Source organism: Aotus nancymaae, unplaced genomic scaffold (assembly GCF_030222135.1).
Source record: "Aotus nancymaae isolate 86718 unplaced genomic scaffold, 86718_ANA_hifiasm-v0.15.2.pri h1tg000053l, whole genome shotgun sequence".
In the NCBI taxonomy this organism is placed as follows: domain Eukaryota; kingdom Metazoa; phylum Chordata; class Mammalia; order Primates; family Aotidae; genus Aotus; species Aotus nancymaae.
The window spans coordinates 10,051,887-10,079,863 of NW_026988467.1; the positions used below are offsets into that span (position 1 = coordinate 10,051,887).

General features: G+C 43.4%; 1 protein-coding gene across 2 annotated transcripts; it reads right to left on the reverse strand.

Annotated features, from left to right (window-relative positions):
• Positions 1-1,810: 1,810 nt before the first annotated feature.
• On the reverse strand, positions 1,811-27,975 carry LOC105711862 (PRAME family member 20-like). Of its 2 annotated transcripts, XM_064363728.1 has the most exons (8): positions 27,835-27,975; positions 26,676-26,870; positions 22,604-22,771; positions 22,365-22,462; positions 18,719-18,806; positions 6,025-6,321; positions 4,749-5,330; positions 1,811-2,701 (listed from the first exon to the last, which is right to left on the reverse strand). In XM_064363728.1, exons 5-8 carry the CDS (start codon positions 18,739-18,741, stop codon positions 2,140-2,142), a joined length of 1,464 nt encoding a protein of 487 aa, XP_064219798.1. In that variant the 5' UTR covers positions 18,742-18,806; positions 22,365-22,462; positions 22,604-22,771; positions 26,676-26,870; positions 27,835-27,975; the 3' UTR covers positions 1,811-2,139. The 2 variants fall into 2 exon arrangements, with proteins under 2 accessions (XP_064219798.1, XP_064219797.1); XM_064363727.1 differs by lacking the exons at positions 22,365-22,462; positions 22,604-22,771; positions 26,676-26,870; positions 27,835-27,975 and adding an exon at positions 16,171-16,399 and having other exon boundaries at positions 18,719-18,783.
• Positions 27,976-27,977: the final 2 nt, after the last annotated feature.

Genomic DNA, 27,977 nt, shown 5'->3' on the forward strand with positions numbered 1-27,977 from the left:
AGTGGGTAGGAGCCACTCATTAAAGGCAACTGGAGTAGCTGTGCTAACTTTCTCCCTCCAGGGACGAAGGAGGGATCTGTATTTTCAAGCAGTTTGAAGCCTCTGTCCATAGCCACATCAAAGTAGTTGTATCTGCTCTAACATTTCACTGTCAAATAGGAAGCTGGCAGCAGGCCCAGCCAATGAAGGAAAGTTACTAGAATATTTCTCATGCAGGAGCCGCTGGATTGCATGAAGATGTTGGAGACATGGAGTCAGACCACACAATGTTAAGTGGAGAAAAAAAAATAGTTTCGACGAGTTAACTTTCAGACAACCTTTTCCCGTTCCCTCTCATGAAGACGTAAATGTGTAAAGAGAGACTGACTGAGAAATCACATTGCTTTTTAAAAAACTTTTAGACAGAGTTTTGCTCTTGTCGCCCAGGCCGGAGTACAATGGTGCAATCTCAGCTCACTGCAACAGCTGCCTCCCAGGTTCCAGCGATTCTCCTGCCTCAGGCTCCCGAGTATCTGGGATCACAGGTGTGCGCCACCACACCCGGCTAATTTTATATTTTTAGTAGAGACTGAGTTTCACCATGTTGGCCAGACTGGTCTCAAACTCCTGATCTCAGGTGACCCACCCACCACAGCTGGGATTACAGGCATGAGCCACCACACCAGGCCATCAGCCATTCTTAAAATATCACATTGCATTTTTTAAAAGTTCTGTATCTTTAACCAGGGGTGGTGGCTCACGCCTGTAATCCCAGCACTTTGGCAGGCTGAGGTGGGCAGATCACGAGGTCAGGAGTTTGAGACCAGCCTGACCAACATGGTGAAACCTTGTCTTTACTGAAAATACAAATATTAGCCTGGCATGGTGGCATGGGTCTGTAATCCCAGCTATTCAGGAGGCTGAGGCAGGAGACTTGCTTGAACTCGAGAGGCAGAGGTTGCACTGAGCTGAGATGTTATGTACTCCAGCCTGGTAACAGAGTGAGATTCTGTCTTAAATAAACAAACAAACAAATAAATAAAAGTATCTAGGTGTGCTGACTCACACACCTGTACTCCTAGTTACTCAGGAGGCTGAGGTGGGAGGATTGCTAGAACCCAGAAAATGGAGGCTGCAATGAGCTATCATTGTGCCATTGCACTCTAACAAACAAACAACAACAACAAAAAAAAAAACATTAAAAAAGAACCGGAGCAGGGCATGGTGGCTCATGCCTGTAATCCCAGCACTTTGGGAGGCCGAGGTGGGTGGATCACCTGAGGTCAGGAGTTCAAGACTAGCCTGACCAACATGGAGAAACCCCATCTCAATTAAAAAAAAGAAAAGTAAAAAAACAAATAAAAAATAAAAATAAAAATAAAAGAGCTGGGCACGGTGGCTCACGCCTGTAATCCCAGCACTTTGGGAGGCCCAGGTGGGTGGATCACCTGAGGTCAGGGGTTTAAGACCAGCCTGACCAACATAGTGAAACTCTGTCTCTACTAAAAATACAAAAATTAGCTGGGCATGGTGGTGCATGCCTGTAATCCCAGCTACTTGGGAGGCTGAGGCAGGAGAATACCCTAAACCCAGGAGGTGGAGGTTGCAGTGAACCAGGGCAACAAAAGTGAAACTCTGTCTCAAAACAAACAAGAATGAGAGGAAATTGTTTACAATAACCAAATTTCATTTAAATGCCTTGATTTGCTGGAGCTGAATCTTACTGATTGGAAGACTCAGTGCCTTTTGTTTTTCTTTTCATCAATAACTGAAGATTCCTGAGGCTTCAACTGGAAAACAGGTTACTTTATAATAGAGGGCACCAGACAGCTTCCACTCAGTTTTCCTTTATTTCTGTTTCTTTGCAACCATCCATGCAAGGGTAACTCCCTCATGCATTCTCAAGCCTGAATTCCACTCTAGACATTCAGATTCCCATTTTTGACTCTATAGGACACAGGTCCCCGAAGTCCCATCCAATCCATGTCAATGTTTCCCCCAAGTCCGACCCCTGGTTCATTACCTTTCCTTTTCCACTTTCAGAGCCGTGTCTGAAACGATGGGTTCTGTGCTCCCTTGAGGATGTACCTAAGACCTAAGTTTTAGTTTCCAAGTGTCCAGAAGAAAGCATTTGATACATCCACCCAAAGAGGCAGATATTCAACAGCTACACTGATTTACCTCCAGGTCATAAAATGCCCTGTGGCCGCAGTGAGGGCAGCAGGCAGTACAGAACAAGATCCTCTTGGGCTGCCTCAAGTCCTTCACTCTCCCCATCAGCTCAGCCCCAAGTTGGGCAAATCTCCTCCGGCAGAGAGCACCATAAGCATCATAACTCTCCCGTGGGGCGGGATACAGCTCCAGGCATAAGTTGTTCAGTCTGACTGTGTGGGACAGCAGGTTCTCCAGGGTGGCCATGGAGATGGGATTTCCACACAAGCTGAAGGTGGTGAGCTCCAAGCAGCGGCTCAGGGCAGGCAGGATGGTGTTGACTTGGGAGTCTTCGATCCCACAGTCATCTAAGTCCAGGTACTCCAGGGTGGCTGCCACTTTTTCTAGCAGAAGTTGGAGAGGCACAAGACTCAAATTGGCCAGGCTGATGCCACTCAGGTCCAGGGTCGTTAGTTGACTGATGCTCGGGGACTGGGACAGATGCCTCAAGTCTGATTCCGAAAGCACACAGTTCGTTATTGCGAAGATCTTTAATGGGGTCTTCACACAGCTGGGGAGAGAGCAAAAAGTTAGTTCTGGGGAATCATAGGGGTGAGTGGAGGGTGGTGTGGGATGACTTCAAGGTGATGGACGAAGACCATTTTGCCCAAGCCCAGGGTCATTCTGATTGTCTGATAGTCAACACTTAGGATGCTGCATGATGAACTTTGCCACTGAGGTCAGGTCCATCTTAGGCTCGGCACAGTAACTCACACCTATAATCTGAGCACTTTGGGAGGCTGAGATGGGTGGATCACTTGAGGTCAGGAGTTTGAGAACTGCCTGGCCAACATGGTGAAACCCCATCTCTACTAAAAATGCAAAAATCAGCCGGGGGTGGTGGCAGGTGCTTGTAATTTCAGCTACTCGGGAGGTTGAGGCAGGAGAATCGCAAGAACCCAGAAAGTGGAGGTTGCAGTGAGCAGAGATTATGCCGCTACACTCCATCCTGTGTAACAGAGTGAGACTGTGTCTCAAAAAAAAGAAAAACAAAGAAAAATTCCATTTCCAGCTGAGTCTTATCATCATCATTTGTAAGAATGGATCAAGTTCACAGAATCCCTGAAGCTCCCTTTACTCATCCGTCAGGGAAAAAAAACACATCTCTGGGCCATGGGAGCCCAGTGGGGACACAGGCTTATGGACAAACCCAGGCGGGATTCTGCAACATCAGCTGGGGTGTCCAGGCTGCAGGGGTCCCTGACACGCCTGTCTAATCAGCAAACCATTTATCACTTTCACCAGTCTTTGTGCCTACTCTCTTACCTTCTGTTTCCTAGGTAATTAATTTACCTGGAGCTCTAAACAACCTATTGTGACAGGGAATTAGAGATGAGAGCATTCGTGTTCCCCACACGAATATTGAGCACACAGCTTGTATTATTCTGAAATGTGCAGGTTTGATGAGCATTCCCCTCTTCAGTGCCCACTTCACTTCCCCACTTCCCAACATCTTTTTAAAACTAATCTTGTTTGGCCAGGCACGGTGGCTCATGCCTGTAATCCCAGCACTTTCGAAGGCCGAGGCCAGGAGTTCGAGACCAACCTGACCAACATGGTGAAACCTGGTCTTTACTAAAAATACAACACTTAGCCAGGTGTGGTGGCGAGTGCCTGTAATCCCAACTACTCAGGAGACTCACAGGAGAACTGCTTGAACCTGGGAGGCAGAGGTTGCAGTGAACCGAGATGGCGCCACTGCATCCAGCCTGGGTGACAGAGTGAAACTCCGTCTCAAACATAAATAAGTAAATAAATAAACAAACAAATAAAAATTATCTTGTTTGGGCTGGGCATGTTTGCTCATGCCTGTAATCCCAGCACTTTGGGAGGCTGAGGCAGTGGGAGCACGTGAGGTCAGGAGTTTGAGACCAGCCTGGCCAATATGGTGAAACCTCGTCTCTACTAAAAATACAAAAATTAGCCAGGTATGGTGGCCCACACCTGTAATTCCAGGTACTCAGGAGACTGAGACAGGAGAATCACTTGAACCCGGGAGGTAGAGGTTGCAGTAAGCTGAGATCACGTCACTGCATTCCCCCTGGGCAATAAAGTCAAATTCCATTTCAAAAAAAATTATCTTTTTTGTTTTTATTTTTATTAATTCATATTTTTAGTCAGCAGTCTTGCTGTGTTACCCAGACTGCTCTAAAACTTCTGGGCTCAAGTTATCCTCTTTCCTCAGACTCTCAAAGTGCTAGGATTACAGGCATGAGCCACTATGCCTGGCCTATTTCTCATCATCTTAACTTAGACATGCGTCCTCAGGAGGAATTCACAAACGCACCCTCACTAGAGCTGAACCCTTCAGAAGCTAGCTTCCTAGCATGGCAGCCTCTCCATAGCATCTACCCCCACTGATCCCTCTGCCTTTATTGGGATGGTTGTGTGATACCCATTTCAGGACAGCGCCGCCAACAGAAAAATGCATTGACATACTAGTGTCCCCTTCACTGTCACCTCCTCATAGGCGGTCACAGTAGATGCCCACTAGCGTTTACTGTGACCTAGAAAGGCTCTGCTGTGGTCTGCAGAGAAAGCTCACCATCCTTCCTCACCTGAGCAGCTGGGCCAGATGGCCTTCGAGGAAAGAAACACAGTTCATATACAGCTTTTGGAGGTGGTGCAGCTTGAGGAACTGAGAGGTGAACTGGGTAACAAACTCCTTCTTCTGCTCTGGGGAAACGTAGCGAAGGACGTCGACGTGGGAGAGAGCGAACTTATGAAGATTCCTCATCTGGCCCAGGTGTGGGGTAAACTCTGCCAGGTCGGGCAGTCGCCGCCTGCAATTCACTTCCACCTCCTGGATACACTCTGGGTTCACCACATTCAGGATGTTTTTGATTTTGTGGAGGGGCGTTCCCAAAACTTTCAGCTTCTTACAGCACAGGTGTAGTAAACCTTCCCTCTGCTTGACCCACAGAAAGAGGCAGGTGAGGCATTCATCCGGAGTCCTGTTCTTGAGGCAAAGGTCTATGAACACAGTCAAGCACTGCTGTCCTCTCATCACTGGACAGTCCTGAGCTGGTTTTCTCTTCCTCGTGGCATTTGGTAAGTACCCGCGGGCCATGACTTCAGACCACACCATCCAGAAGTTCTCACTGACATCCTGTAAATCCAGGACTTGAAGTTTCCTTCTCCTGTAGGAAGATAGAGGAGAGGCTGAGAATGTAAGCAGTCACTGCTGAGCGTCAACTTCACATCCTGCACGTCAGCTGCTCCCCTCCTTGCTTTTTTCTCTCTCTGACTTTTCTCCACCCTGCTGTCCCCTTGGATCCTGTTCAATTCCACTTTCTCTTTATTCTGAGAATAAGTCTCCCTCCGTCGCCCAGGCTGGAGTGCAGTGGTGAGATTTCGGCTCATGGCAACTTCCACCTCCTGGGTTCAAGTGATTCTCCTGCCTCAATCTCCTGAGCACCTGGGATGACAGGTACTCACCACCATGTCCAGCTAATATTTGTATTTTTTAGTAGGGTCAGAATTTCACCATGTTGGCCAGGCTGGTTTCAAACTCCTGACCACAGGTGATCCACCCTACTCAGCCTCCCAAATGCTGGGATTACAGGTGTGAGCGTCCGTGCCTGCTCAGTTCCCACTTTTAGTGGTGCCTTTCATTGCCACTAGGAGAGAGGCTCCTGTGACCTCCATGGACCCTGCGTGATGAGCAGTCCTTTCCCGGAGGAGCTGGGCAATGGCCAAGGCCTCACTGAGCTTTCTCATCAGCACCATCAGAAGCCTGTGGGCCCCCTGTTGGGTCTCCCCACTCCTCACGACCCAGCTCTTCCTTCTCTGGACACTTGGGCCCTCCCTACCTCCCCACCTGGGCCACCTCACCTGAGACAAACCCCCTGGGTCAGCAGTGCATCAAGCCCATCGAGCACAGCTTGGAAGGTCTCCAGGCAAGGCGTCTTCATCAGGGACCCCAGAGGGAGGCGGGGGAAGGGCCAGGCCTGCACCATCGCCTTCAGGGCCTCACAGCGTCTCCTGCTGAAGGCTTCCATGAACAGCGGGGGGAAAAGTTCTGTGGGCAGCTCCTCCAGGGTGCAGACGGCCAAGGCCTGGTCCCTCAGCAGGCTCCGCCTCACCAGCTCCAGGAGTCTGGGTGGAGTCCGGATGCTCATCTTCACCAATCTGCAAGGAAAAGTTCCAGAGGACAAATCCAGAGAAAAAGCATCACGCTCAGACCAAGCCCATGCAATCTCATCCTCTCCTAGGGCCAAAGTCAGTGCTCTGGCAATGGCGAAAGAGTCCTCAGTTTTCTCCAATGCTACTCTGTGCTCAGTGGCCACAAAGCCAGCATTCTGTCTCTGCTGGCATCAGCACGAGCGTCTCCCAAGCAGCGAGGAGGCAGGACCACCACTAGCTCTTCCTTTCCATCCAGTGTTCCATCCACTGAGTAGTGAGTATGGGGGAGCCTGAAGGCCAACCCCTCCCACCTTTGGAGGAAATTTCTAATTAGTCAAGGTTCTAAAACAACAGGAATGTTATGTCACAAGCCCTACATACCGACATTCACAGTTCCTACAAATAAGATGGTTGGGAACATTCACTGGTCATCCCTAGAATGGGTTTTTCTATTTGTTTTCTTTTTTTAGTATTTAAGTTTACTTTCTCTATTTGTCTTTCCCTTTCTCTCTCTCTTTCTTCTTTTCCTGTCTTCCTCCCTTCTGTCTTCTTCTTTTTTTTTTTGATAGGGTCTTGCTCTGTCACCCAGGCTGGAGTGGTTGGAGTGGCTGGAGTGCAGTGGTGCTATCTCACCTCAGTGCAGCCATGACCTCCCAGGCTCAAAGGATTCTTCCACCTCAGGCTCCCAAGTAGCTAGGACCACAGTCCTGTATCAACACTCCCAGCTAATCTTTTATTTTTGGACCTCCTGTAAAGACAGCCAGTTTCTCTATGTTGTCCATGCTGGTCTTGAAATCTGAGACTCAAGCAATTCACTCCCCTTGGCCTCCCAAAGTTCTGGGATTATAGGTGTGAGCTTCCACACCTGGCCTCATTATTTAAAATTTCAGTGAGAAATTTGAAGGCTATGTGACAGTATTATGGATCATTTGCAAGACAGAGATGTTTCCAGTTAAAAATGAACCACTTTGGCTGGGTGCAGTGACTCACACCTGTAATCCCAGCACTTTGGGAGGCTAAGGCAGGCGGATCATGAGGTCAGGAGTTCAAGATCAGCCTGGCCAACACAGCAAAACCTCCTCTACTAAAAATACAAAAAAAAAAAAAAAAAAAATTAGCTGGGCATGGTGGCAAGCGCCTGTAGTCCCAGCTACTTGGGAGGATGAGGTAGGAGAATCACTTCCAGGGAGTCGGAGGTTTCAGTGAGCCGAGATCACACCACTGCACTCCAGCCTGGGCAACAGAGCAAGATTCTGTCTCAAGAAAAAAGAAAAAACTTCTGAATTTTGAAATGTCAAAAACCGAGGCACAAATGAAAATTTCTGGAATAAAGACAAAACTGCATTTAGAGGAAAATTCAAAGCCCACATCTGTTCATCTGGAAAAACAGGCATGAGCCACTGCACCTGGCCTGCTCTAAAGATATTATTAAGGATTAGAATGGGGTCGGGAATGGTGTCTCACGCCTATAATCCCAGCTTGTTGGGAGGCTGAGCTGGGTGGATCATCTGAGGTCAAGGGTTCAAGACCAGCCTGGCCAAAATGACGAAACCCCATCTCTACTAAAAAGACACAATTTAGCTGTGTGTGGTGGCTAGCACCTTTAATCCCAGCTACTGGAGAGGCTGAGGATGAAGAATCACTGGAACCCGGGAGGAGGAGGTTGCACTGAGCCAAATCAGGCCATTGCACTCTAGCCTGGCGTCAAGAGCAAAACTGGTCTCAAAAAAAAAAAAAAATTTTGAAGGCCTGCAAAAGCCTCTGAGACTCCAGCTGGCTGGTGGTCTCAAAAAAAAAAAAAAAAGGTGTGGCATCAGTGGCTCATGCCTGTAATCCCAGCACTTTGGGAGGCAAAGGTGGGTGGATCACCTGAGGTTGGGAGTTCGAGGTCTGGCCAACATGGAGATACCCCATCTCTGCTAAAAATACAAAAACTTAACCAGGTGTAGTCGTGCATGCCTGTAATCCTAGCTACTCGGGAGGCTGAGGCAGGAGAATCGCTTGAACCCAGGAGGTGGAGGTTGCAGTGAGAAGAGATCGAGCCACTGCGCTCCAGCCTGTGTGACACAGTAAAACTCCGTCTCAAAAAAAAAAGTAAAAAAAAAATATTTGATTAGATTCCTTAAGTTCCCCCAACCCCAGTTAATCCTGATTGAATTTTTGGCTTTCTTACAGATTAACTGAACAAATTAGATATTCACTCATTAAAGTGAAAGAATTAGAGATAGGATGAAAGTCCAGGACTCACTCACTGATTTACTCCACAAACATGGAGTTTTACTAATATGTGACCTTCATAGTCCTAACTGTGAGATAGGGAAGGGTTTAATCTCTTTCTGACATTAGACAGAAGACCATTCAGATTTCATGGTCATTCTCATGTGGTCATTTTTAAACTGATGGTAAAATTACACTCAGGATAATTTATGGCCATTGTGGGAATTACTGGAAATCTTTAACACTGTTTTTCTAACGAAACCACAACTGCTGGATTAAACAGTCTAAATGGGATATTGACATGTAGAGGCTTCTAAACTCTCTTTCTCCCCTTTTTTGTGGGGGTTGGGATTGGCCTACTGATTTCAATTACTTGGATTTTCTTTTTAACTGTTTGGTTAAGATTTTTTTGTGGGGTTTTTTTGGGACAGAATCTCATTCTGTTGCTCAGGCTGGAGTACAACAATGGTGTGAGCACGGCTCACTGCAACCTCAATTTTCCAGGCTCAAGGGATTCTCCCACCTGAGCCAGCCAAATAGCTGGGACTACAGCTACCGTTACCATGACTGACTAATATTTTTAAGAAGTTTTTTTGTAGAGGCCAGGCACCGGTGGCTCACAGCTGTAATTCCAGCATTTTGGGAGGCCAAGATGGGTGGATAACTTGAGGTCAGGAGTTCGAGACCAGCCTGGCCAACATGGTGAAACCCCACCTCTACTAAAAACACAAAAATTAGCTGGGCATGGGTGGCTGTAATCCCAGCTACTCAGGAGGCAGAGGCAGGAGAAGCGCTTCAGCCTGGGAGGCAGAGTGAGCCGAGATCACACCACTGCGATCCAGCCTGGGCAAACAGAGTGAGACTCTAACCTCCCAACCCCCCAAAAAATATTTTGTAGAGATGGGGGTTTGCCATGTTGCCCAGATTGGTCTTGAATCCCTAGGCTGAAATGATCCTCCCGCCTTGGCCTCCAAAGTTTTGGGTTATAAGCATGAGTTGCTGCTCCCACCAAGAATCTTTTTTTTTTTCTGTCGCCCAGGCTGAAGTGCAATGACAGGATCCCAGCTCACTGCAACCTACGCCTCCCAGGTTCAAGGGATTCTCTTGCCTCAACCGTGCGAGTAGTTGGGATTACAGGCATCCACCACCATACCCAGCTAATTTTTGTATTTCTAGTAAAGACAAGATTTTGCCAAGTTGGTCAGGTTGGCCTCAGCCTCCCAAAGTGCTGGAATTACAAGCACGAGCCACCATGCCCAGCTTATTTTTTGACATGGAGTTTCCCTCTTGTTGCCCAGGCTGGAGTACAATGGCGAGATCTTGGCTCATACAACCTCTACCTCCCAGGTTCAAGTGATTCCTCTTCCTCAGCTTCCCGAGTAGCTGGGATTACAGGCATGTGCCACCAGGCCTGGCTAATTTTCTATTATTATTATTATTATTTTTTAGTAGAGATGGGGTTTTGCCCTGTTGACCAGGCTGGTCTAGAACACCCAACCTCAGGTGATCTGCTTGCCTTGGCCTCCCAAAGTGCTGGGATTACGGGTGGGAGGCCCGAGCCCAGCAGATAAGAATTTTGAAATGACATAAACCAAAGCACAATCAAAATTTTTGAAATAAAGACAAAACTGCATTTTTTTTTTTTTTTGAGACGGATGCTCAGTCTGTGGCCCAGGCTGGAGTACAGCGGCACTGTGTCGGCTCACTGCAACATCTGTCTTCTGGGTTCAAATAATTCTGCTTCAACCTCCCGAGTAGCTGGAATTACAGGCGACTACCACTATGCCTGGCTAATTTTTATATTTTTAGTAAAGACGGGTTTCACCCTTTTGGCCAGGCTGTAAAATCCCATTTAGAGGAAGAAATCAAAGATGTTTTCATACTGTTCATATGAAAAAAGTAAAAAAAAAAAAAAAAAAAAAAAAAGACAGGCTATAGCTCTGTGCCATCTTAGGCTGAATTCTCCCCACCCCAGACTGTAGATCAGATGGGAGCGTCCTTATGGAAGGGTCCTTACAGAGATTAGTGACTTACCAGATCTGGACTCAGTTTGCAGGGTGCTCAGATCTCAAGAAACAAGCAGTAACTCTAGGCTCGAAGACTGTGGGTCTTTCGAAGCTTTTATTGACCTTTGTAATCACCACTCCCATCCCCTCCCCTCCATGTATCCACTGCTAGCTTCCAATCAAAAACTGATATCTGATTGGATTTCTGAATCTCCACCCAATTAATCCTGATTGGAATTTTGGCTCTCTGAAGATTAATGGATTGAATCAGAAATCTATTAATATCAGATATTCATATTCATTTCATGAATCAAGAAATTGAAAGCGTTAGGGATCGGGTGGAAGTGAATTCATTCATTCAAGGCCAGGCAGGGTGGCTCATGCCTGTAATCTCAGCACTTTGGGAGGTCAAGGCTGGTGGATCACCTGAGGTCAGGAGCCCAAGACCAGCCTAGCCAACATGGTGAAACTCTGTCTCTAAAAATACAAAAATGTCTGTAATCCAGCTACTCTGGAGGCTGAGGCAGGAGAATCGCTTGAACCCAGGAGGCAGAGGTTGCAGTAAGCTGAGATTGTGCCATTGCACTCCAGCCTGGGTAATAGAGGGAGATGCTGTCAAAAAAAAAAAAAAATTCATTCATTAATGAACTCCACAAACACTGATGAAATTTTACTAATATGTGAACTGTATAGTCCTGAGTGTGAGGCAGGGAAGGGTTTGATCTATTCCAGACACTAGACCGAAAAATAAAACCTGAAAGTAGTGTTGTTGGGAGAACACATCAAAATTATAAAAATATTTTATAGTTAAAATAGCTTTATAGGCCAGGCGCAGTGGCTCATGTCTGTAATCCTAGCACTATGGGAGGCTAAGGCAGGCGGATGACCTGAGGTTGGGAGTTCCAGACCAGCCTGACTAACACGGAGAAACCCCATCTCTGCTGAAAATACAAAATTAGCCAGCTGTGGCAGTGTATGCCTGTAATGCCAGCTACTTGGGAGGCTGAGGCAGGAGAACTGCTTGAACCCAGGAGGTGGAGGTTGCAGTGAGCCAATATCGTGCCACTGTACTCCAGCCTGGGAGACAGACAGGACTCCATCTCAGAAAAAAAAAAAAGCTTTATAAAAACAGAGGCATCATCCCTACAAAATCAGAATAAAACAGTCATGTATCAAATGGTCTTGTGGGTTTCATATCACCTAATGTACCAGATTATTCGCTCATTCGGGTGGAACAGAGGTGCCACTGAGGGTGTGATTGGTCTCAGGGCTTAGGTTAAGGCTTCTCTGGAAGAAACTGAAACAATACCTATAAACCTTATCAATTTAATCAGTGGAGAAGGGAGGGGGAGAAACAAAAATAAACCAAGCTTGCAGCCCATTCCTCATTCATCATGAGGTCAGCTTGCTCTCTGACCTGCTTCCTCATGGTTGCTGGCAGCCTACCGTCCCAAAATCATGTAGACCTTAGATTACAGTTCACCTTAACTGCTCTGCAGACAACAATTTAAACATTGTAAGACATTAACTTTTTCATTTGAGATATTCTTTCAGGTTCTGCATGTCAGGAAAACTATTGATGCCAGCTGACCTGAAGGGCCCTGTAAGGCACCAACTCACCAAGAATGCAGTTTCTACATCCTGATGACTTCATACCTCTTCCCGCCACCAAAATTCTCCAAATTTCCAGCTCCTTGCTATCCATGATCTCCTGAAAACCCTCAGTACTCCTTGGGGAGATGAATTTGAGGGTCTCCTCCCAGCTTCTCATTCAGCCACCCTGTGAACATTAAACTCTCTGCTGCAAACCCTGTTGTCTCAGAATATTGGTATGCTACTGTGCACCAGGCTTAGGAACCTGATGGTCCTGTAATAGAGTCATGTCAAAATTACAAAGGGAAGTGAGGATGGGGGCTGGGCAGAGTTGAGCTGGGTGTTTTAATGGGATCCTGGGAGTGAGCCAAGACTTGGTAAACATGTTGGGGGTTATTGAGGGGGTGGAGGAGGAATCTATCCAACCTTGCACTGATGCCTCCTTGGTTTTTATTCTTATGAGCAAGGATGAGTCTTTCAAAACAATTTATGTAATCCTTATTTTTCTTTCAAAACCTTTGTCTTCTTTTACCTCCCTGAATAATATCACATTTATTTCTATCGCTTTGCTCATTTGTTTTCTTTTTCTTTTTTTTTTTTTTTAGAGACAGGGTCTTGCTGTGTTGCCCAGGCTGGAGTGCAGTGGCTGTTCAAAGGTGTGATCCCACTACTGATCAGCATGGGAGTTTTGGCCTGCTCTGTTTTTGATCTGGGCCAGTTCACCCCTCCTTAGGCAACCTGGGGGTCCCCCGCTCCCGGGAGGTTACCATATTGATGCCAAACTTAGTGTGGACACCCGATGGGCATAGGGTACTACAGCCCAGAACTCCTAGGCTCAAGCGATCCTCCCACCTCAGCCTCCCAAGTAGCTGGGACTACAGGCATGCACTACTACGCCCAGCTGCTTTGCTTATGTCATAATAAAAATTCTTTTTTTTCCCACAGAGTCTCTTTCTTCATTAAGTAGACTATATATTTTGTTGCTACACAAGATGAGTAACCTGGTTTTACGGACAGAAAAGGTCAAAAGGATCCCATTACTCACCAGTCGGGGGTGATATGAAGGTCATGGTTATTCTTTGTCATAGCTGTACCTGCATATTGCCAGTGGAAACCTACAGGTCACATTTGGCAGGCTTCCAAATTAACCACCTGCGGAAGGTCTGATGATTGGCTTGTATCCTGTCCCTAAGTAAAGAATCTTATCGGCCGGGCGTGGTGGCTCACGCCTGTAATCCAAGCACTTTGGAGGCCAAGGCGGGTGGATCACCTGAGGTCGGGAGTTCAAGACCATCCTGACCAACATAGTGAAACCCCATCCTTAAAAAATAAAAAAATAATAATAATAAAGAATCTGATCACGAGTTCACGAGTGCCTCAAACTCTTCAAGTACTGATGAAGCCTTCACCTACTGACGGTGAGGACACTGATTTGATTCTGATCATGAAGTTTTGCTGGTTGTCTTGCAAGTAAATGTTTTAGCCTGTTATGTTGTCATCTAAAGCCAGTAACTGTAACCTCTGTATTGCACCTTCCAATGAACAAAACAGAAACAAAACAAAACTCTATTTGAGCCTTGCCAGGTCAATAAAACAAAAGAAAATTTTTGAAAAGCTGATATGAGGAGTCCCATTCCCTTCTTTTAACCGTTCTCACAAAAGCATTCCAACTTCTGACAGACTTTGGAACACACCCACTTTGTCGGTGTGTCTTCCAGGTCAATCCTCATATTTAGCATTCAATGAAGCTTTATTTAATTATTTCTGCCTCAACAGCTTTCATTTCCATTGACACCACGTTGCATGATAATGGTTTGAATTGGGGTGGAAAGAAAAAAGATTTCTAGGAATTGTATAAAGTAATCCTTGCAGGCCATCTCCATTGAAGAATAAATAGGTTCCTCTCCAAACATGCCCTGAGTATGGATGCATCCAATAAATGAAACTATTATTTATTGCATCTAGTAGAGCTATAGAGGCATTCTATTTGCCTCTAGAGTTTCCAATGAACCTATATCTCATTTCGGTAAGGTCTCTAATTCTATGGCAGAGAGTAACACGGTCATGTTCTGATTCTATGTCTATTGGCATTCTAATTGCTACATATAGCATTCCAGTCTTCATAATGTGTGTCAGACCAAACAGTTTGATTATAGGGGAGGCTGGGACACTATCTAGATTAGACCCAGTTACACTAATGTTTCCCATGCATACAGATAAATTACCAGTAATGAAACCAACAAAAGTCATAGGCCACGTATTTACATTTATAGCTTCTTCTCAGTGCCAAGTCATTTGACTGAAAATATTAGGGCCAGGGGCGGTGGCTCACGCCTGGAATCCCAGCACTTTTGGGAGGCCGAGGCGGATGGATCATGAGATTGGGAGATCGAGACCATCCTGGCTAACACGGTGAAATCCTGAATCTACTAAAAATACAAAAAATTAGCTGGGCGTGGTGGCGGGTGCCTGTAGTCCCAGCTACTTGGGAAGCTGAGGCAGGAGAATTGCTCAAATCCAGAAGGCAGAGGCTGCAGTGAGCCAAGATTGTGCCACCAAACTCCAGCCTGGGCGACAGAGCAAGACTCTGTCTCAAAAAAAAAAAAAAAAAAAAAAAAATTAACCAATCTGCCAAAGGATAACAAACCTTATCATGAAGTTAGCATCCTCAATGGCTACCCAACTGTGTGTGAGAGCAGGTCCTACCATTAGTTGTGATCCTTCCATTCATCTAAATGACTCTATAGCCAGCAATTGCTTTGGTAAGTGATAGTAGCTAAATTTTGAACAGGAGACCTTAGAAAGTGTTGGCTTTTAGTGGTGAAAGTATCTGACAAAATAAAACAGAGGTTTGAGTATTTTGTGTTAATACAAAATAAACCTAAGTCACAGTCCATGGAAGAAGATTGAAGGGAGTCTTGTTCCATTGTCTTGGAAAAGCTGTTTACTGTGTGATGTGGTCTGCTTCTAGGGAAGGCTTTTTCTTGGATATCCTTAATTTTAAGTCACCTGGTACGGTTCCATTGAATGATGCACATGGGCAGATTTCCCTTGGTGTCATTTCTAAAAGATGCAATCTCCAAATGCTAGGGCATGAAGGTCTAACAATCACTGAAAGCCTCCTTCACCTACTGGAAATATTCTTTTAACTACTGCATCAAGGTCTTGCAGTATTGAGTCATATTGAGAGCAAGCTCTAAGTGCATAGAAGCTAATACTATGATACCATCTATTGAGAAAAGAAAAGGATTAGGTGGGGTGTGGTGGTTCACACCTGTAATCCCAGCACTTTGGAAGGCTGAGGTGTGGATCACCTGAGGTCGGAGTTTGAGACCAGCCTGACCAACATGGAGAAACCCCGTCTCTATCAAAAGTACAAAAAAGTAGCTGCGCATGGTGGTGCATCCCTGTGATCCCAGCTACTTGGGAGGCTGAGGCAGGAGAATCACTTGAACCTGGGAGGCCAGACGTTGTGGTAAGTCGAGATCACACCATTGCACTCTAGCCTGGGCAACAAGAGCAAAACTCTGTCTCAAAAAAAAAAAAGAAAGAAAGAAAGAAGGTTTCTTTAGGTTTCTTATTTCAATTAGGTTGGGCATGGTGACTCACGCCTATAATCCCAGCACTTTGGGAGGGTGAGGTGGTTAGATCATGAGGTCAGGGTTTCTAAATCAGCCTGGCCAACATGGTAAAACCCTGTCTGTACTAAAAATCTAAAAATACAAAAATCAGCCAGGTGTGGTGTGCACACCTGTAATCCCAGCTACTCAGGAGGCTGAGAATCACCTGAACCTGGGAGGCGGAGGCCTTGGCACTCTAGCCTGGGCAATAAGAACAAAACTCCATTTCAAAAAATATAAGAAAGATGAAGAATGCCGGGGATTCTGCTAAAAAAGAAAAGAAGAAAAAGATGCATTTATTGAGCTACCAGATGACAGGCCCCATGCCCAGCCTTAAATGTGCATCAAGTCATTAAATCTTACAGGGGTCTCATAAGTTGGGTGGGAATGCTTCCCCTGCAGGGAAACTGGCCTCTTACCCAAAGTTTCTGCCCAACAACATCAGCTCCTGATCCTCAGCAGGGTCCTTCACTCGGGTGCCCTTTGTGTAAGGTTCCTTAGCACAGGAAAGGTCACTTGTCATTTAGAGGCACTTGATCATTATCCACCCTCTGATGATGTGTGATTCCAAAGCACCCTGCACTAGTCTTCCTTGATAGAGAAGGGAGGTGTTGTGGAAAGAGCTCTCACCAATATGGCCCAATTACACTGAAAAAGAATTACACTGTAATTGGAATGAGGAATAGAAATATTTTACAGGTGTTATATGCCTCTATGAGTTTTGTATTTAGATAAAAGGGAATGTGGCTGTCTCTACTAGTGACAGCTGGTTTAATTCAGCAAGGGCTGCCACTGACCATGAGGACAGGCATGGCTTGGCGATGCCCTCAGCTCCTGCTCATACAGTGTGGTCTTCCTTTTCCAGGGCAGGTGCCACACCTTTTGCAGTGAAGTCCTTTCCTGGTAGAGAAAGTGGTCAGGAATTGAGAGTTCTGGATCCCCCCATTAAAAGTGAGCAAGGTCTCAACATTTAGATAGAAGTCGGGGCACTAGCTGGGCGCAGTGGGTCATGGCTGTAATACCAACACTTTGGGAGGATGAGGCAGGCAGATCACAAGGTCAAGAGATTGAGATCATCTAGCCAACACAGTGAAACCCCATCTCTACTGAAAATACAAAAATTAGCTGGGCATGGTGGTACACGCCTGTAGTCCCAGCTACTCAGGAGGCTGAGGCAGAAGAATTGCTTGAACCCAGGAGGTGGAGGTTGCAGTGAGCCAAGATTGCACAATTGTGCTGGAGTTATAACTATTGCTAGCAATAGTTAAGTATCAGCCCCTCAAAATACCCATTCATAGGCATTAGAATTTCATGATCCTGAAAACAGGACAGAACCAAAAAGTCACATTACTCTGGATTTGGTATATGTAAGAAAAACAGGAAGAGCATGTGGAAACTAAAATACCTGACATGAATAATCAGATAATGGCTAAGGTAGAGCCACAAAAAGGAAAAGAGACTAGGGGATTTTAAAAACTGGTATTTCTTGAATGCCACACATTCTCGTATCCTAAAAACTAACTGAGTCAAAAACATGAGTCTGTTTGTAAGCAGAAATATGGTAATAAAATCAAAAGATAAAATGTTAATTCCATCACAAACACAAACACAGGTTCCATATTATACATCTAGCTATGGCAAAAGGTACAAAAAAAATCTAAGGAGCTACTTAGACTAGCTAGCTAAAGTTAATTTAGGAAGCCACGACACCGACTGATCTTCTAAAAGAGATGCCAGAGTAACAAACAAGCTTTTAGTTGTAGTCTGTAACTCTGCGCTGTGGTCCTCATATTTCCTCAACATCACAGTTGAATATGTAACTAGCTGTGTACATATTTAGGAAATACATATTTCCTGTCTATATTTAATTCTTCTAACAAACCTAGTGATCTGGTTCCCGCCTGCTTTTCCAACTTGAATATCGGCCATTTTACTCCTCACTCATGACTCTGTAGGTACATCAGACTTTTTCTGTTCTAGGAACAGAATGAAACTAGAACTGATGAAACGTCTACGCTCAAGGGAGTTAAAGCATAAGATGGGAAAAATGAATCTTAGGAATTATGTGAAGTCACAAACGACAGGAGTTTGAATCAAAGCTATGGCATTTATTAGTTACATGACTATTCTCCACTCTCGTTCTATAAGAGAAATCAGTGTTTCAGCTTCTTGTTCTATAATAATGGGGCCGACACCATTTACTTCATGTAGAGTTGTAAGCGTTCGTGCTAATTTAAATACCTAGCACAGTACATTGCATATGAATACTCAATAAACATTGACTATACTCAAGTTTCTTGTTTCATGTTTCTAAAACTAATTTCATGGGTCTAATGTCATAACTCTAAGCAGCAATCACACAATACTTCCTATTTACACTAGTTATTTACTATTATTATTATTTTTGGAGGTGGAGTTTTCCTCCTTTCCTAGGCTGGAGTCTGATGGCACGATCTCAGCTCACTGCAACCTCTGCCTTCCAGGTTCAAGTGATTCTCCTGCCTCAGCCTCCCAAGTAGCTGGGATTACAAGCACCCGAAATCATACCCGGCTAATTTTTGTATTTTTAGTAGAGATGGGATTTCGCCATATTGGCCAGGCTGGTCTCCAACTCCTGACCTCAAGTGATCAGCCTGCCTCAGCCTCCCAAAGTGCCAGGATTACAGGCGTGAGCCACCACACCCGGCCTTTACAGTTGTTTTATTCCAATTAGCAATGGGGAGTGAGAGTTGTGTTTTTCCAGCACTTAGTAAGTTTTAATGGTCCCAATATAAAAACAGGAGCATCTTGTTGAGATAATGTATATAAAAAATAACTTACATTTTTCCCCAAAAAGAAAAAAAGTCATTTGGACTGGCATTTGGACTCAGATACTCTACTTGGAGAATTATACGCTTTTGAATATAAACTATTTTGAAAGAAAAAATCATAGGGATTTTAAAATTAAGACTTGACTAGAAAACTCACCTGACTTTCTCTTTTTTAGCCATGAGTTCAAGTTCCTCTTTGGCATTACTCAGTTCTTTTTCCAGCCCTGCCACTGTGTTCAGGTCTCCTAAAATGAAAATAGAGTGCTAGTTTTAATTGCTATGAACATAATGTGATATCAGCTGCCTCCTTTGAGGAATTTACTGAGGACACATTCCAATAATAAGAAAAAAATAAAACACATATGCAGGTTGTTCTTTGTAGCATTATTTCTAAGAGCTAAATACCACAGTCATCCTGCATTCTATAAAGAAAAGATTGAATAAAGTATAGTATATTCACAGATGGAACTATATACTGATGTAAAAAAGGAATAAGGACGATCTTTTATCAACTTATATGGAGTCATTTAGAAATCCTGAGACTATGTTAACGAAAACAAGCTACATGCTTAAGAATACATCTAAGGTAGTAGGTTTTAGATTAGGAAAAGGGGGAATAAGAATATACATATATACATTACATATACACAGATGATTCATTTACCGATTTTTGCAAAAAGATACACAGAAAGAATAACCCAGAAATGAAACTGATTACCTTCAGGAGATGAGTGGAAACAGGAGAGAGGGGATAGGGAAAGAGATGGGACATCTGAGTATATCATTTTATATACTGGATTTTGAACTGTGTTAATGTTTAATTCTTAATATGTAAGTCAGCTTGTCAATTAATGGGAGATAAAAAACCTAAAATTCAATCCTAATATAAACAAATGAATCTATATAGGAAATAGATAATAAAACCACCCAGAAGACAAAACAAATTAATCCAAATATTTTTCAACTCACTAACTGAACACCGTCAGTGCAAAATACCCTAAGGATAAAAAGAATTACAAAAATATCTTAAGGATAAAAAGAATTACAAAAAAAAAGGGTAAACATTACAGAATACATTTACTGTTGATAGTGGTATTTATGTAGTAATTCAGAAACTACTTTTGCATAGTATACTGTTCTGCAAATGTGTAAATATTTTGAAATATAGTGACGTTATCAGTAACCAGGGCTCTCAAGGAGATACAAATATGAAATGAAGGAAAAAAGAACCTATATTGTTAAATTAGAATGACAGAAGTCAGTATCAAATCTTCATATGTACACAAATACATACATACATACTTAAAAATATTCACTGCTACCTCTGCTCACTTAAAAGGGCCTAGAAGCAAAAGGTATTCATGTGGCAATGAAGACATCTTGTGCCCAGATCACAGTTTGTCAATGCCATTACCCACCAAAAGGAACCAGGGAGCTCTTTAGGATAACGGCTCATTCTGGGACTGAGGCAGGTAAAGTAAAAGGTAATCATAGAACGTCTTATTGTGCCAGAAACTACGAAAGGACAAAAAACAAAGAAATCAAAAACACTGAAGGGGATAAGGCAAAGGGTCAGAGAAACAGCTCAATGAGGTTCCCACTGACCGAATCTGGGTTAATTTGAGGAGTAAAGGAAATAATGACCGAAATCAGTAATATAATGATTTTTGAAAATCCATATTGATAAAAACAAATGGAGTACAGAGATAGGGAAAGGACAGCTCTTCTTTATAAAATAATATCCACAAAGAAATAAAGAAGAAATTTTACAAACAGAAAATCTTAATTTTTTTTTTTTTTTTTTGAGACTGAGTCTCATTCTCTCACCAAGGCTGGTGTGCAGTGGGGCGATCTTTCTGCCACCCAGATTCAAGCGGTTCTCCTGCCTCAGCCTCCTGCGTAGCTGGGATTACAGGCATGTGCCACCGTGTTCGACTAATTTTTGTATTTTTCGTAGAGACGGAGTTTCATCATATTGGCCTCGAACTCCTGAGCTCAAGTAATCCACTCTCCTGGGCCTCCCAAAGTGCTGGGATTAAAAGCATGAGCCACCGTGCCCAGCCCTGAAACATCACTATTTTTAAGCTACCAATGTAAGAGTTGGTTCAAGCAAGGCTCAAACGATACTACAGCCACTGAGTGAATGATTGTTGGAAAACAACTGTCGACAGCTCAAATTCAGCCAGCAGATGACTTACATATAAAGAGGAAAATGCACCTTTTACAGTGGAGAGATTTGGCAGCTACAACCTTAACCAAATGACTAAATTTCGTATCACCAAGGATGATACAAACTGATTATCATGCACTGATGTGATGCACTAAGAAAGATGTCATCCAGGCTCACACCTGTAATCCCAGCACTTTGGGAGGCTGAGGCAGGTGGATCATTTGAGGCTAGGAGTTCTAGACCAGCCTGGCCAACACAGTGAAACCCCATCTCTAAAAAAACAAAACAAAACAAACAAACTAGCCAAGTATGGTGACGCATGCCTGTAGTTCTAGCTCCACTTTGGGAGGCTGAGGTGGGAAGATCGCTTGAACCCGGGAAGCAGAGGCTGCAGTGAGCTGAGATAGCGCCACTGCAATCCAGCCTGGGCAATGACAGATTCTGTCTCAGAAAAAAAAGAGAAGAAAAGAAACAGGGTGGGGAGGGGAGGGGAGGAGAGGGGATAATTCATCCATATGGTATTCCTGCCAAAAATGTTTAACTAGAATATAACCACAAGAAAACAATCATGGCTAAATTGAGGAATATTCACAGTCCTGAATTCTTCAAAAATGCCAGTCTCACTAAAAACAAATAAAAGCTAAACAACTGTTCTAGATTAGAGACTAAGAGACATGACAACTAAGCACAATGCATAAGCCCTGGGTTCTAGGGAACCAAGGTAGCTATACAGAACATTATTGGGACAACAGGAACTCTGAATGTGGACTGCGTATTAGATACTAAGCCTATATCAAGGTTAAATTTTCTGAGTATGATAATTATATTGTAGCTATGTAGGAGAATGCCCTTGTTCTTAGGAAATACTGATGTATGCAGCATAAAGTGTCATGATTTCTGTAAGAAATTCTCCAATGGTTCAGAAAACACATTACATCCACATATATGTGTGTGTACATACAAAGAAATAAGGCAAATGTGGCAGAACATTAATAACTGGTCTGAATAAAAATGTATATGAGTCTTCACTATACTATTCTTGCCCCTTTTCTGTAGGTTTGAAATTTCCAAAATACAAAATTTAGAGAAAAGTACACTTTTTAAAAAAGGCAAATAAAGAATAAATAAAACAAATCCAACATTATTTTACTCTTTGATTAGTATAAAGTTTCCAAATTAGAGAATGACTACTCATTAGACTTTTCTAAACCATCCCATGAATGGGGCTAGGCTTGGCAAATAACTCAATGTACACTGCCTACCCTACCTAACAGTTTCATGTAGGTGATGTCAAGTCACAGCGAGTGGCCCCAGACTTGAAAGATACCTGGGAAAAGCTGTCAGCACATGGCCTTGCTGTGCAGGATTGGAACCACTACCTCCTGCATTTCTGAATCCCTGCAAAACTATCTGAAAAGGAGAATAAGGACAGACTTTCTCTGGGCCAAACTGTGACCCCAAAGCAATAACCTCAACTCAACATAAGGTAAGGACAGTTCTTCAGCCTTTCAGAGGAATTCCAAACTTATTTTTTCCATTAAGGTAGGAACAGAAAAAGAGTCTTAGCCAAACCTATTAATACAAAGATTAACAGAAAACAAAATCCCTGAATGAAATGAAATTTCATACTCACCTAATGCCGATCTGGGTATGCTGGCATCTTCTTTGGCAGTCAAAAAAGTACTATCATCTATGGAAGGTATCTGCACTGGACTCTAAAAAACTGGGGGACTTAGGAAGATGAAGGAACTATGATCACAATGACAGCACTGAGAATATTCTCACAATTTCGTATTAAAATTATCAAACTTACACCTCAAATGTAAAAAGGAAACACATTCAGCATGAATTATCTAAGTCTATACTTCTTACTTGATCAGTCTGTTCTCCAAGAGGGGGGCCAAAGGAGGAAACTTCAGCTCGTGGGTTAGAGATGGGTGCTTGGGACATCATGGAGTCTCTCCCTCCCAAATACTGGCGCAGGGCCTGTAATTCTGAATTTCTTTCCATTAAGGCTTCCATCATCTTCTCTGCAGCAACCTAGTAAGAGGAAATCACAAATAACATTAGAAAGATATTCTAGTAGGGCCGGGCGTGGTGGCTCATGCCTGTAATCCCAGCACTTTGGGAGGACGAGGCGGGTGGATCACGAGGTCAAGAGATCGAGACCATCCTGGTCAACATGGTGAAACCCTGTCTCTACTAAAAATACAAAAAATTAGCTGGGCATGGTGGCGCATGCCTGTAGTCCCAGCTACTCAGGAGGCTGAGGCAGGAGAATTGCCTGAACCCAGGAGGCGGAGGTTGCAGTGAGCCGAGATCGCGCCATTGCACTCCAGCCTGGGTAACAAGAGCAAAACTCAGTCTCCAAAAAAAAAAAAAAAAAAAGATATTCTAGTAAAACAAAATTTTTGTTCTGCTATTATTTCTCTTTTCTTTTTCTTTTTTTTTTTTTTTTTATAAAGATGGGGTTTCACCATGATGGCCAGGCTGGTCTTCAACTCTTGACCTCAGGTGATTCACCCACCTCACATCCCAAAGTGCTAGGATGAGCCACCCCGCCCGGCCCTGGTATTACTTCTTCAAAGTCAATCATTTGTAAACAACAAGCAAACAAACAAACAAAACAGTGGGTTCTTAGGAAATTGTTTCCCTGCTTTCAGTTTACAGGGAAAAACCCAGTTAAAGTGAATGGAAAAAAACTCTCAGAGGCAGAACATTGGAGAAAAAACTGAATTTAACACATTTGTAACAGATAAGAAAAAGAGAATCTGAAATAGGTTCTGCTAGAACTATCAGGCTTAGGTGTTAAGATTCTGGAATTAAGATAACAGTTGTCTTTATTCTTGGACAGCTGTTTCTTCGGACTGGATTGCTCTTCAAACATTTGTGTGGTTTGCTCACTTCAAGTCTTTGCCAAGTGACACCTTATCAGGTTGGCCTTCCCTGCACATCCTATCCACAAAAGCAATCTCACTGGCCAAAGGGTAAAAGCTTTCAGGTACAAGATGAATATGTTTTGGGAATTTAATGTATAGCATGGTGACTTTAGTTAATAATACTGCATTATTTACTTGAGTGAGTCATTCTATGTTATTTACTTGAAATTTGCTAAGAGAGTAGATCTTTAGTGTCCTCACCACACATGCATAAAATGCGTAGTGACGGACGTGTTAATTTGATGGTGGTAATCATTTCACAATGTATACGTATATCAAAACATCATGTTGCACACCTTGAATATAGACAATATTTGCAATTATACCTCAATAAAGCTGGGAAAGAAAACTGAAGAACCCAGCAATCTCTTCTCTATCCCCAATATCCCTTACTGTGCTGAATTTTTTTTTTCAATGCACTTATCTGATATACAGCTCTTTTTTTTTGACGGAGTCTCACTGTGTTGCCAGGCGCCAGGCTGGAGTGCAGTGGCACAATCTCGGCTCACTGCAACCTCCACCTCCTGGGTTCAAGCAATCCTCCTGCCTCAGCTTCCGAAGTAGCTGGGACTACAGGCGCGCGCCACCACGCCTAGCTAGTTTTTTTTTGTATTTTTACTAGAGACGGGGTTTCACCATGTTGACCAGGATGGTCTCGATCTCTTGACCTCGTGATCCGCCCGCCTCAGCCTCCCAAAGTCCTGGGATTACAGGCTTCAGTCACCGCGCCCGGCCCTAAAGGCATCTTGGTGCTGAATCTCAAGCACCCGGTACGGTGTCTGGCACATCATAGGCACTCACTACACATTTACTGAATGAGGCAATTACACACATAAACATTTTCATCAGACCACATGATCAGGGGAATCTCAATCTCAAAATCACCAAACTCAGTTTCATTTCAAATCCCAGTTTTCTAAGACAGATAATGACACAATAAGGGAAAGATCTAGAACTTTTGTAACTATTAATGCACAGAAAGTCTGCATTTAAACAGAAAATCTGGAAATAATAAATTTATATTAAAATTACTGAGGGTAGAAGATGACGAATCATAACACCAACTGTCTCTGAGGAAAAGTACTATTGTTTTAAGTGAGAAGCTGAGCTCTTGTCACCATTTCAAAGAGAAATACGAGAAAAAACACTGCCATTTTTCAGTAAGTAAAATTTGGGCTCTTGGGAGATGTCGATGGAACCATTTTAGAGGTATCCATGTATTATCAAAGTATCTTAATAAAAGTATCTGTGAAAACTGTGGGGAAAAAACATAATAAATAACATACAAGATATATACTGCGCCCCATCTGCCTTGCCACTCCTTTTCTAGTAGTACTTTTAGCAGTGCTCCTCCAATGCAGTCCATGAGCCAGCAGCATCACGATCACCTGGAAACTTGTTAGAAATGCAAATTCTTAAGTCCCACCTATACCTCCTAATTTCTAGCTCTAAAGTTGAGCTCCACAATCTACGTCTTGAAAAAGCTATTCAGGTGATTTCTTTTGCATGTCAAATTACACAAGCAGATCTAGAAGAATACAACCATTAATCTTCTTGAGTTGAAAAATCTCCTGTAAGTTCTATCATCTTCATTATTCGATTACCCGCAGGGCATAATTTTTTTTCTGAGGTATAATAAAGACTAATTCTACCAAATCACGAACAGGTTAAAAAGAAAACTTAAAGATGCTAGCCTCTTGCCAGACTTAAATAATTTAGAATAATTTTGTTAGGTCTATTTGAGGAACAATATCTGAAGCACACAGCAGGACTTTTCTAACAAGATGTGTATTTACTTCAGTGGGGCTAACAACCAGAGGAGTGGAGTATAATCCCTTTACAAGATAAGGAAAAGTAAGAAAATATTATGGAGTGAAATAACATAGGCAAGAAAGAATCTGCCTTCCTCTAAAAACTGACTAGGGGGATTCTGAGCTACTGGTCTTTGAAACGCAGCACAAGTCAACTAAGAGTCTTTACATTTGAGGAGAAAACACATAGAAATGAGAAAAGTTAAGAATTTACCCCTGGCCAGGGCTTGGTGGCTCACGCCTGTAATCTCAGCACTTTGGGAGGCCGAGGTGGGTGGATCACTTGAGGCCAGGAACTGGAAACCAGCATGGCCAAATGGTGAAACCTCATCTCTACTGAAAACACAAAAATTAGCTGGGCATGGTGGTGCATGCCTGTAATCCCACCTATTTGGGAGGCTGAGGCAGGAGAATCGATTGAACCCGGGAGGCCCAGGTTGCAGTGAGCTGAGATCACGCCACTGCACTCCAGCTGGGATGACAGAGGGAGATGCCACCTCAAAACCAAAAAAATTTACTTCTGAAATACTGTGAAAGTAGTATACCCCATACTGTAATGAGATTATTCATTCTCTCATCATGACCTTGGAAAAATGCAATCTTTTTTTCCTCTTAAGATAACTCAGATTTAACAAAAGCTAAGAATAAACATGTTGAGTGTAAGTTTTCCCATACCTTCGCTGAAAATGCAAAGTTATCACTCTAGTCTTAATAATTTAGAATCAAAACCAAAACACTCCACAACCCCTACTCCTTTCTCTCAAAATGATCAGATTATTAGGGAAAAGAAAACGTATGTAATGAAGCTAACGGATACATGTATTGCTTAGGCAGCCTTCCAAATGTAAAATTTGCAAAACAATTTTTCATACTTTGATGATCAATATAAAACTGTGGTCTAAGGCCAGGCACAGTGGCTCACACCTACAATTCCAGCACTTTGGGAAGCTAAGGCAGGATGACTGCTTGAGCCCAGGACTTCAAGACCAGCCTGCATAAACAGAGACCCCCATCTCTAAATAGATAAGTAAAGAAATAAAACTGTGGCCTAGGAAATAAATTGAAGGAAAGAAACTAACAGAGTTGACCGTAAAATATATGAACATACACACATCTACAGTCTGCAAATGCTTCCTATTTGCAGACTATAAATGCACTATGTGATACTTTTCTGTTAAGCGCATTAGTCCTTACTTGGCTTTCCTGCTCCCTGGAGTTCACAGACTGAAGCAGGCCTTGAATCTCCATTTCATGTTCCACCACTTGCTCGTTTCAATCACTCAGAAGGTTCTGCAGCATCCTTTCCTTTCGCTGTAGACGCTGGCACAGCTCCTCTGCTACCTCACTCCGCCCTGGTCCAAGTTTGCAGAGCAATGTTGCACTGAGATCCTAATACAGAAGGGACACTGTAAGTTTCTGGGGGAAAGAACCGCCTCTAGTAAATAGCAAAGGGCTTAAAAGACTCTATCACAGAAGGAGGAGCTGTGAGATTCTTGAAAATAAGTATCATGTTTTATTCATTTTTGTTTTACCAGGCCCAGAACACAGAAGTCTCTAAATACATGTCCCAGGAATGAACACTAACAATAGAGAAAACTATCTCTAGTGGCCACTTACGTACCTATTGCGTTCTGAAACAAGTCTTTATCCTATTTGTTCAGGGCATGTAACAATTAATGTTAGATGAGGATAAATGGTCACTCAGTTCATTTACTTATTTTCTCCCCAGTGTAACCTTAGAGAGGGAAGCACAAAACGATAAGCTGAAAGGAATACTAAACACTGTATTTGCTATCATAGTGATGGTTTCAATTTCTGCACTACCCAAAGGTACACGGTGAAGGAAACGGAGGAGCCATACTGCCTAGGTTACTGGATCTGCTACGTATTAGCTATGTTAGCTTGGACAGGGTACTTAGCTTCAGAAGGCTGTCTCCTCCTCTATAAAACAGGGATAATAGTATGTGCCTCATGGACCTGTGTGTAGAAAACACAATATAATACTTGCACCCTGGCAATGTTTCAGTAAAAGTAAGAGAGAGCGAGAGAGAAGGACAGAGAAAATGTGTATTTATGTATGAACAAGAATTGGAAATGAATCAGAAGTATGTGAACAGAAACCAATATTCACTGGCTCGCCTCACAAAGTTCATATCACAAAAGAAAGTAGAAATGCTAAAGTCTCTCCCTTTCGAATCTACAATGATGGAACTAATGACCGCTGTTTTTGGTTTTCTCCCCGTATATAAAGCAGAATCCCCGGTTTTCAGAAAACGATGGAACGGGGTCCTGCTTCAGGCTTCGAATACAAGTGGGAGAGGAACACCAAGTCAGAGAGAGGTTTTGCTCTTACCTGCATAGTAGCTTCATGGGAGGAGAGCAGTCTCTGGAAGTCGTGATCTCGCTCTCTCACAGCAAGACCAAACCGACGCAGTTCTTTTTCTTTCTCTTCCAGAGCAAAGAATTTTTCATCTATAGACCACTGCAAGGAAAAGA